Source organism: Dendropsophus ebraccatus, chromosome 11 (assembly GCF_027789765.1).
Source record: "Dendropsophus ebraccatus isolate aDenEbr1 chromosome 11, aDenEbr1.pat, whole genome shotgun sequence".
Lineage (NCBI taxonomy): Eukaryota > Metazoa > Chordata > Amphibia > Anura > Hylidae > Dendropsophus > Dendropsophus ebraccatus.
The window spans coordinates 7,811,047-7,822,628 of NC_091464.1; the positions used below are offsets into that span (position 1 = coordinate 7,811,047).

At 46.8% G+C, this 11,582-nt stretch overlaps 1 protein-coding gene across 1 annotated transcript; it reads right to left on the bottom strand.

Annotated features, from left to right (window-relative positions):
- Positions 1-264: 264 nt before the first annotated feature.
- LOC138767355 (olfactory receptor class A-like protein 1) lies at positions 265-1,206 on the bottom strand. The gene has a single exon (XM_069944852.1). It carries the CDS (start codon positions 1,204-1,206, stop codon positions 265-267), a length of 942 nt encoding a protein of 313 aa, XP_069800953.1.
- Positions 1,207-11,582: the final 10,376 nt, after the last annotated feature.

An 11,582-nucleotide genomic window follows, 5' to 3' on the forward strand; every position in this document is an offset into this window, starting at 1 on the left:
CTGACTGAGCTCCAATGACCAATGCACAGGGGCCCACCATATCTAATTCTAGGCCCACCATGAAAAGGACCCTTAATGACCGCTGTGAAAAGGTGTATAGGCGGTCATTAAGAAGTTACTGCTCCTATATATCTTACACAATAGGGGGGGTCTGCTGAGCTTCTGAGTACAGGAAAAGAAAGGTATGAATGGAAAATATCAGTAGACATGCGCAGAGTTTTAGAGGGATACCGGCTGTTAATATCCCAGAACCTGTTTGTCTGCTCATGAAATGCCTTTTATTATTTCCATCCTCTTTCTTTTGAACAGAGCTATGAAAACATGATTTACTTTGGGATTAGTAGCAAAGATAAGATAGGGGCTCATGGCCGCATAAGAGGCAGCGAGGAACAGCCTAGTGTCGCTGACATCAGGACTTACATTGGACATAGTAAGAGTATATACCCACATACAGTTATCCATGCCAAACAATAGCGCATACATGACTACCAACATAATGACTGCCCGGGAGGCCTTGTGCTCTACTGTTCTGCTCTGAACTTTGTCGGAGCTGCGCATGCCCTTCATCGCCTTTCCGTGATTATGGAGAACATAAACAATATAAATGCTAGAAAGGGTCATCAACCCCACAAAAATGATTTCTCGAATGGCAGATACCAATCCATTAATAATATATGATATGTAATTCAGAAAGTCGACATCACAGTAACCTAAGCGCAGAGTGTATGGTGAGCGGGTAGCATTGGAGCGTGTCCGGGTATACAGAAGACTAGATGGGTATAGAGACATATTCATTCCTAGAAGCATTGCCAGAATGATGGATACGTTTGGGTTTACCATGTGTTTGAGGAATTTCCACTTTTTATTCACTGGAGCGATAAGAATGCACTGGTGGCAGCTCAGTAAACTGGTTACACAGATTGTCATGGCCCGGCTCACTCTGTACACGTACATTAATATTTGACATTGTATGTCATTTAAAAAATCTTCTAATCCAGTGTAGTTAAGAGCGTGTGGAAGAACACGGCAGAGTAAGACAAAGACATTGAATAAGGAGAGACTCATCAGGATGGTGTTGGTTGGTAGGAGCTTCTTCTCCACAATCCGAATGTGAAAGAATTTTAGCACAATGAAGATGTTTCCCGGGATTCCAATAACTACTAGAAGAGCAAAAGCAACAGATTTTACTGCCAAACGGAGCTCCATAAATACTTCTGCCAGAGCTGCCTGGAAAGTAGAAGGAAAACTTTTGTTACTAGTTGATATTTTCACACGTAGTAGATGCACAGTGGATTTTCAGTATGGTTTTGTGGGAAGAATAACTGAGACGTATTACTTTATTACACACACACACAAACACATACACGCACACACACAGTAATACTTTCTGAACAAAAGTTTATATTCGGAAATTTACATTTGGAATTTGAACATTGCTCAGTATCCGGACGTTTCTGTGGGTTGAACATGGTGAGTTTAGCACTGGTGAGGCTTCACATGCAGTACAGCATTGTATAAGATTGCTGGAGTGCATATACAGTACAGTAGTAGTACAGTCAGTGCACCACCATCTCCCAGCCTGTACTGTATAAGATTGCTGGAGTGCATATACAGAACAGTAGTAGTACAGTCAGTGCACCACCATCTCCCATCCTGTACAGTACTGAATAAGATTGCTGGAATGCAAATACAGTACAGTAGTAGTACAGTCAGTGCACCACCATCTCCCAGCCTGTACAGTATAAGTTTGCTGGAGTGCATATACAGAACAGTAGTAGTAGAGTCAGCACAGCACCATCTCCCATCCTTTACAGTACTGAATAAGATTGCTGGAATGCATATACAGTACAGTAGTAGTACAGTCAGTGCACCGCCATCTCCCAGCCTGTACAGTATAAGTTTGCTGGAGTGCATATACAGTACAGTAGTAGTACAGTCAGTGCACCGCCATCTCCCAGCCTGTACTGTATAAGATTGCTGGAGTGCATATACAGTACAGTTGTAGTACAGTCAGTGCACCGCCATCTCCCATGCCATCCTGTACTGTATAAGATTGCTGGAGTGCATATACAGTAGTAGTACAGTCAGTGCACCACCATCTCCCAGCCTGTACTGTATAAGATTGCTGGAGTGCATATACAGTAGTAGTACAGTCAGTGCACCATCATCCCCCAGCCTGTACTGTATAAGATTGCTGGAGTGCATATACAGTACAGTAGTAGTACAGTCAGTGCACCACCATCTCCCATCCTGTACTGTATAAGACTGCTGGAGTGCATATACAGTACAGTAATAGTACAGTCAGTGCACCGCCATCTCCCAGCCTGTACTGTATAAGATTGCTGGAGTGCATATACAGTACAGTAGTAGTACAGTCAGTGCACCACCATCTCCCAGCCTGTACTGTATAAGATTGCTGGAGTGCATATACAGTACAGTAGTAGTACAGTCAGTGCACCACCATCTCCCAGCCTGTACTGTATAAGATTGCTGGAGTGCATATACAGTACAGTAGTAGTACAGTCAGTGCACCATCATCTCCCATCCTGTACTGTATAAGACTGCTGGAGTGCATATACAGTACAGTAGTAGTACAGTCAGTGCACCACCATCTCCCAGCCTGTACTGTATAAGATTGCTGGAGTGCATATACAGTACAGTAGTAGTACAGTCAGTGCACCACCATCTCCCATCCTGTACTGTATAAGATTGCTGGAGTGCATATACAGTACAGTAGTAGTACAGTCAGTGCACCGCCATCTCCCAGCCTGTACAGTATAAGTTTGCTGGAGTGCATATACAGTACAGTAGTAGTACAGTCAGTGCACCACCATCTCCCAGCCTGTACTGTATAAGATTGCTGGAGTGCATATACAGTACAGTAGTACAGTCAGTGCATCCGTTACAGTGCTGGGGTAGGGGGAACTATACAGTAAAGGATGAGTGTGTGTGTGTGTGTGTGGGGGGGTGTTTTATTGAACATTTCTCTTGTTTGTAATGTATATGTATAATGCATATCATAATGTATATTAACATTTTTCACTTAAACTTTTTTTTATACATAAATTTGGCCTTATATACATATATTTGTTGCCACCACAGCAGAAATACCCTCAACCATAACTTTACTTATCTCATTATCCTCTGTGTAAATTTAAAATGCTGAACTTTTTATCATCCCCTAAAAATATTAATAAAAGTTACTCAGCAAGTTATATAAACCCAAAAAGGGTGCCATTATGTAGCAAAAAGCAAAAAAAACAGCCACAATGCTGAGGTCAATTACACCCAGTGCAAACAGTAGAGAATAACGGCTGTAATTTATTATGATCATTCAATAGAGAATAACGGCTGTAATTGATTATGATCATTCAATAGAGAATAACGGCTGTAATTGATTACGGCCATCCAAACAATGAATATGCTTATTATTTATTTATTATGCCTTTGGTAAAAACTGTTTTTTTTCACTTAAAATTTTGGCCGTGTTTAGGTATAATCTTAGTACCGGTCTGTATGAAGATAGCCTGTGAGCTTTCATTTTACCGAGTGGGGTTTAGCAGTAAGAAACTTACTAGGATTTTTGTGTCTTTTTAATAAGTTTGTCACATTTCACTTCAATGAAGTAAAACTTCTCCATTGTCTCCGGTCCAATGTTTCTAACATGAGAGATTTGTAATACCAATGTATATGTATATCAGCACTTACCCCAACGCCCTGTAGAGGATTGGTTTCCTATGTGATGATGGAATACTATACCTGTATATATAGTTACACACGTCTGCTCTTACTCCACTAGGGACTCGTTAAAAGTAAAATAACGAAATAATTCTATGCAAGAGAACAGGAACAGCTCCACTCAGAACTCCTGGGATTGGGTAAATGCAATTGTAGCTGATCAGAAAAGAAAGAACAAATCAAACTGAATAGCTGCAAACTTCTCCATGTAAATGCATACTACAGAGGAACCTATTAAGGAGAAAAAGGACAAATACATTAAAGTGCTTAACAAGGGCAATGGAGAATAAAACAGGCTATGTCCTCATGCATATGGCTGTATTACCTCTCCTTTGGGTCAAACTCATAATGACGTTTGCAGAGAGAAGCATAAGGCCCTTATTGCACCCTCTAATGCTTGCTTCATCAGAAGCGTGGACTGGGCTAATATTAAGTTTTAGGCGAAGATTTATAATGTGCAGCGTAGTGGAGTTTCAATAGGGCAGGAAAGAAATAAGGAGGGGACCACTGAGTGGGTTTAGTACATACTCTTCTGCTGTCAAAGTCCACTTTATGGTTTGTAAATTTTCCTGGCCCGACAACCCCATCAGCCTACATACCATATCATCCCCCACTTGAATGAATAGGGCCATGTACAGACTACATAAAAGATGGGCCGTTCCATGACCCGACCAGGTCACGGAACAGACGGTCTCTGAAAGGATGATCTGTAGGGCCGTAGATTTCTGATGCGGACACATCCATGCGCACCCGCATCAGAATTCCCCACTGCACACTATGGAGCGGGTTTTCTGCGCCCGCTATTCACTGAATAGCGGCCGCAGAAAACTGACATGTCACATGTCCCAGCCAGAGCGTATACTATATGTATATGCTGCAGCGGGGATTCCATAGAAGACAAGGCGACATATATTTTCGTAAAAAGTACGGCCGTTGTTGCCAATTTCAACAACAGCCGTACGTTTACGAAAATATACGTTGTGTGAACATAGCCTAGGAGTGTATATACATGCTGTAGCAAATTCTGCTTCATTTGGCCATGCTCCTTACAATTTCCTTAAAAGGGTAAAGAGCTTAAAAATAAAATCCTCGCAAACCCAGTTGGTCTTCTTCTCCCCTCTTTCTAGCTTCCGCTTTCCTGAGCTGCACGTTAAAAAAAAAAAAACCTCCTAAGATGGTCCGGAGGGGATCCCAGAAGTCCAGGAAGCAATCTATCTATGTAGAGCCTCCAGTCACTAGCCCCCTGGATGCTTTTCTCGCGGTTGAAGTGGGCCCGCACGCGTCGGAAGCGTGGCACGCACACAGGCAACAGGACAGCTCTCCCTCTTCCTTCCCAGCACACTCCAGCAGCAGCTCGCCTCCCCACAGGTCAGTTAGACAGGGGGAGAGTACTGATATACGGGCCACAAGCAAGGGCAATGCTTCCTGTTCAGTTCCTCTCCTCTGCAGATGCTGAGACAGTTAGTGTAGCAGACGCAACCACAGTCTCCCACATTACCTACCTCATTACCTTCACCCAAGGGCTCAGGCCCAGGAGCCCCGAGCTCCTGGGCTCATATCATACATCCTAGCAGGCCTCTATCCCTACTCCCTGAGTGGTTTCTACAGGACTTAAGAGATGGCACCGACATGTCCAAGCACACTAAATTGAATGCTTCTCAAGCAGACTCATGGTGGTCTAATGGTTCCTGAGCAGGATCCTGCACCACCTAACTGCCCTCCAGATCAGGGTTGGCACCAATGTCTTCAGAACATACCTACTAAAGAGAACTTTAAGTTCCTTATTTACGAAGTCTGTGAGACTTGTAGAACTGAAATAGCTATGGTCAGGCAAGACCTGCAGAACATTGCGCAGAGGGTGGATACAATTGAGGAGGAGCTTGACTTCACACAAGTGTACATTGCTGACCTTCAGACAACAGTGGAAGCTCAACATGGAGCCCTTTGCAATAATCAGCGTCACCTTGAAGACCTCAATAATGGAGGTAGAAGATATAATATGCAAATATGGGGGAAGATAATTTAAGGGCAATCCGTACTTTTCAGTTGGATTGCGCCCACAGGGCTTTGAGGCAGAGAGACATTTTCCCTTCAGCCTGATAGCAAAGAGAAATGTACGATTGGCCACTCTCTGTACAGCTGCAGATCTCCAAGCTTTCTGTGAAGAGCTTGACCAGCCACATCCTGATTTACCCTACTGGGAGATGGTCCCTCTCCCTCTGCCACCACCACTGGTTTGGGAACAGGCTCTTGCTAGGAGAAAGCGGACACTGCCAAACTTTCCTCAGAAGGATTGTTGCCCCCCGAGAAATGTGAGATTATAAGCAACCTACTCTGAATCCTCATATGCTGAATGGAGAAGGGGTTCTGTTGCAGGGCTTGCTTGAAGTGTGAGTCTGTTCACTTTTGGCTTAAATTCTGTGTTCTCCACATCAGTCTAAGATGTTCCTATACTTCCCCCTTTTTTCTAACTCTGTCAAATGTGTATAGGCGTTTCCCCCGCACCACTGAAGTTCTTTGATTGCTGATGGTTTCTTTTTCTATTGTGATACGTTTGGATAGTCCCCATTGGTACCTTCTTCTCTTTCTGTCAGGACTGATACCGGTTTGATTTCCCCCATACTGCTAAGGGTTTTGTGTCTCCTCTGTGATCTGGTCAGTTCACTGAAGAGAATTATTGTATAACCACATTTTCTTCTATAGAAATGTAGTTCTTATTTGTGTTCCTTAGCAGGAGCTGTGTCTCACATTGCTTTTGGGAGATACGGCTTGAGGTATGGGACAGTCATTGTCTTTGTCTATGTATGGTATGTCTGGTCTCTTTCCTTTCCCCTCTCAATTTCTTCCCTTTTGTTATTATTACCATTATGTTATCTTCTTAGGCCTTAGTAAACACTGTCATAAGAGAAGGGACCAATGTTTTATCTAGTTTCGGCCACTACGAGAAGGTCTGGAGGCAGTCACCATGGAGGCCAGACAGGAGCAACAGAAGTCAACATGGAGGCCAGTACAGGAGCAACAGTAGTCAACATGGAGGCCAGGCAGGAGCAACATTAGTCAACATAGAGGCCAGGCAGGAGCAACAGTAGTCAACATGGAGGCCAGTACAGGAGCAACAGTAGTCAACATGGAGGCCAGTACAGGAGCAAAAGAAGTCAACATGGAGGCCAGTACAGGAGCAACAGTAGTCAACATGGAGGCCAGTGAAGGCCAAGCAGTAGCCCACATGGAGGCCAGGTCAGGAGCGGCAGTAGTCAACATGGAGGCAAGTACAGGAGCCACAGTAGTCAACATGGAGGTCAGTACAGGAGGAACAGTAGTCAACATGGAGGCCAGTACAGGAGCAACAGTAGTCAACATGGAGGCAAGGCAGGAGCAAGAGTAGTCAACATGGAGGCTAGTAAGGAGCAACAGTAGTCAACATGGAGGCCAGTACAGGAGCAACAGTAGTCAACATGGAGGCCAGTGAAGGCCCAGCAGTAGCCAACATGGAGGCCAATGAAAGCCCAGCAGTAGCCAACATAGAGGCCAGGGCAGAAGCGGCAGTAGTCAACATGGAGGCCAGTACAGGGGCAACAGTAGTCAACATGGAGGCCAGGACAGGAGTGGCAGTAGTCAACATGGAGGCCAGTGAAGGCCCAGCAGTAGCCAACATGGAGGCCAGGGTAGGAGTGGCAGTAGTCAACATAAAGTCCAGTACAGGAGCAACAGTAGTCAACATGGAGGCCAGTAAAGGCCCAGCAGTAGCCAACATGGAGGCCAGGCAGGAGCAACAGTAGCCAACATGGGGGCCAGGGCAGGAGCGGCAGTAGTCAACATGGAGGCCAGTACAGGAGCGGCAGTAGTCAACATGGAGGCCAGTGAAGGCCCAGCAGCAGCCAACATGGAGGCCAGGCAGGAGCAACAGTAGTCAATATGGAGGCCAGGGCAGGAGCGGCAGTAGTCAACATAGAGGCCAGTACAGGAGCAACAGTAGTCAACATGGAGGCAAGTAAAGGAGTAACAATAGTCAACATAGAGGCCAGTACAGGAGCAACAATAGTCAACATGGAGGCCAGTACAGGAGCAACAGTAGTTAACATGGAGGCCAGTGCAGGAGCATCAGTAGTCAACATGGAGGCCAGTAAAGGCCCAGCAGTAGCCAACATGGAGGCCAGGGCAGAAACAGCAGTAGTCAACATGAAGGCCAGTGAAGGCTCAGCAGTAGCAAACATGGAGGCCAGGGCAGGAGCAGCAGTAGTGAACATGGAGGCCAGTACAAGAGCAACAGTAGTCAACATGGAGGCCAGTACAGGAGCAACAGTAGTCAACATGGAGGCCAGTACAGGAGCAACAGAAGTCAACATGGAGGCCAGTGAAGGCCCAGCAGTAGCCAACATGGAGGCCAGAGAAGGCCCAGCAGTAGCCAACATTGAGGCCAGGGCAGGAGCGGCAGTAGTCAACATGTAGGCCAGTAAAGGAGCAACAGTAGTCAACATGGAGGCCAGGCAGGAGCAACAATAGCCAACATGGAGGCCAGTACAGGAGCAAAAAATAGCCAACATGGAGGCCAGTGAAGGCCCAGCAGTAGCCAACATGGAGGCCAGGGCAGGAGCGGCAGTAGTCAACATGGAGGCCAGTACAGGAGCCACAGTAGTCAACATGGAGGTCAGTACAGGAGCAACAGTAGTCAACATGGAGGCCAGTACAGAAGCAACAGTAGCCAGCAGGAGGCAGGAGTAGCAGTTGTAATGGGGTGACATGAGCAGCGAACGCAGAATAATGAGGTCCATGGGCATGCGAGAGGTAGCAGGGCAGCAGCAGTAGCAGTAGAAATGTTGGAATGACCAGTAAGGTCTAGTTCACATATAGGCCATAATAGAAGCAGAAAAGGTCCTACATCTTGGTAACAACAGGACCAAATCCTACTCTGTGGTATCAGGAGCAGGTGTCACAAAGTCCTTATCTATCCATGTGGCGTTCATTTTGATGAAAGTCAGACGTACCACACTATCACAGGACAATCTGGTTCTCCTGGAACTAACAATATGACCTGCTGCACTGAAAACTCGCTCGAATGACACACTGCTGGCCGGACAGGAGAGTATGTCCAAAGCAAATTCAGCGATTTGTGGCCAGACATCTAATTTTCCCTCCCATTAGTCCAGGGTTCTGGCATGTTAGGCAACGTAGAGTCCAAAAACCCCTGGACTTGCTGTTTGAGGTGTGCCGCCATGTCCTGCTGCTGTGTCGGTGCTCCTGATACCCCGGCCTGTGGCTGCATGAAAGCGTGCATTATGGACATCAGGCCCAGACTGGTGCCGCTGCTCATGCCACCCAAGGTACTAGAGGAGGATGTGGAGGAGGCAGCGCTGCCGGGGTGGCCCTGGTGGGAATGACGTGAATGAGAGTGCCGTGTCCAAAGGCTGCCACTAACTGTGCACCCAGCTCTTCTCTAAAATAATTAATTTTTTCCTCCCGTTGGGAAGGGTGAATGAATTTACACAGCTTGTTGCGATATCGTGGGTCCAGTAGTGTGGCCAGCCAGAAGTTGTCCCGTTGACGAATCCTTTGCAAGCGTGGGTCGGCCCGAAAGCATATGAACATGTGCTTAGCCATTTCCACCAGGGAGTGGGAAGGAGTCCCCGCCTCCATCTCCACAGCATACTGCCAATGGGTACTGCCTCCATTCTCCTCATTCTCCACATAGCCCTGCATATCCTCCTCTGGCCCCTCTGGTCTGGTAGGAAGGCTCATCTCCTTCTCCTCCACCTGTCTCCCCTAAGAGTTCCTGTGCGTTCAGGTCCTCCTCCTCCTCAACTTCCTCTCCCTCCTCCTCCGCCAAGCCTTCCTCCAGCGACCCAGGCTGCGACAGTGGCAAGACCTCTTCCCCCTCGCCACTGAGTCGCATGAGCATCAGCTCCAGTACATGAAGCATGGGTATGATGGCGCTCAGTCCTGTGTCTTGCCCACTGACCAGCAAGGTGGCTTTCTCAAAGGGTCGTAGCAAGTGGCAGGTGTCACACATGAGCTGCCACTGCCCGAGCTCCAGGTTACACAGAGGAGTCGCCATGTCTGCCTGCATCAAGAGGAAATCCGTCAAGGCCTCATAGAGTCGGTCAAGCATGTGAAGGGTGGAGTTCAACCGCATGGCTACATCGCAAATGAGATGATGGTTGGGAAGACCATTCCTCCGCTGCAGGACGAGGAGGATGTTGTGAGAGCGACTTGAATGGCTGAAATGGTTATACAGCTTTCAAGCCATTGACAGCACAGTCTGTAAATGGGATGAAGACTTTAGAAAGTGTGTAACTATTAGGTTTAAAATATGTGCCATACACGGGGCGTGCCTCATACCTTCTTGACGCAGCGCGGAGAGAATGTTGCTCCCATTGTCACTCACCACTGTCCGAACTTTAAGATGGCATGGAGCTTGGGTGCTACACCCAAGTGGTACAAGGGAGGACCACTGGCGGTTGAGGAGGCTTTGGACCTACTGGAGGAGGTGGAGGAGGACCGCGACACAGGAACCCTGCTGTGACAACGGGGTGGTGTCATCGCCCTTCCCTGGCCAAGTTGCTATTACATTTACCCACTAAACAGTAATGGACATACTGTATACTGCCCTTGCCAGTAATTACAGCTCCAGATGTCTGTGGTTAAATGTACATGTCTGCTCACTGAATAGCTCAGCGAGTGAGCAACCTTTTCGCGAACATACTTATACATGGCCGGCATAGCTGTGTTGGAAAAGTAGTGTCCACCGTGGCTCCGCACACAACATCAGTTCACGGAAAGGTGCCACTTCTAACGGCAGAGCCTGGAGCACCAGCAACTTGGCCAGATGGGCGTTCAGCTTGACTGCGGGATTGCTGGTTGCATATGTCTGCCTCCGGTATAGGGACTCCATGATGACAGGCTGCCTACTGCTAGCAACACAGGGGCCACCAGCTAAAGAAGGGAGTAAAGCCACACTCCCTTCCACAGAGGAGGTCTGACTGTGTGAAAGACCCCCCTGACTACTGCTGCTTCCTGCTGCTGTTGACTGCGGGTCTGTCTGGGCCTGCTGTGACCCACTATCACCCTGTTTCTCCCAGGTGAAAAGGTGGCGCTTCATATGGGCAGCCATGGCACTGGTGCCAGGATGGCAACTCTTGCCTCTTTTAATGCGCCTGTTGCACAGGCGACAGATGACCACATACAGTAGGTATCCTCCGGGCACTTTTTAAAAAACTGCAATACAAGCGAGGTGTAGAGTTTAGTACCGACAGGCTGCGAGGATGGGTGGGCGCTGCTGATACTAGGACCTGCAGTGGAGGAGGATTCCCTAGTGGTCATCTGCTTGTCCTGGCTACGCTTCCGACTTGTTATTTGACTACTGCTGCCTCTCTGCTTCTTAGTTGTGGCGGAAACAACATATGTCATATACACTCTCGCAAGAGTGCAACTATAGTACTTGAATATTTGTAAAGCAGTTTTTTTTTGTTTGTTTTATTCTAGACATGCACAAGAGATATATATTTGTGTCTGAGGAAACCACGTATGTCATATACACTCTCGCAAGGGTGCCACTATAGTACTTGGATATCTGTATAGCACTTTTTTTTACTATTATACAGACATGCACTGGACATACATATTTGTGTCACAGGAAACCAAGTATGTCATATACACTCTTGCAAGGGTGCCACTATAGTACCTGGATATCTGTATAGCACTTTTTTTTTTACTATTATACAGACATGCACTAGAGGTATATTTGACACTAAGGTTGAGAAAAAACTCTTTTCTAGTTTTTATTTTCTTTCTGGCGTTTTTGTTCTGTGCACCCTTTGCTCTCCTATGCCTAATCTATCTATCTATCT

Excerpts from the sequence above, each read along its gene's own strand:
- LOC138767355 (XM_069944852.1), bottom strand. The coding sequence starts at position 1,206 with ATGGAGCTCCGTTTGGCAGTAAAATCTGTTGCTTTTGCTCTTCTAGTA.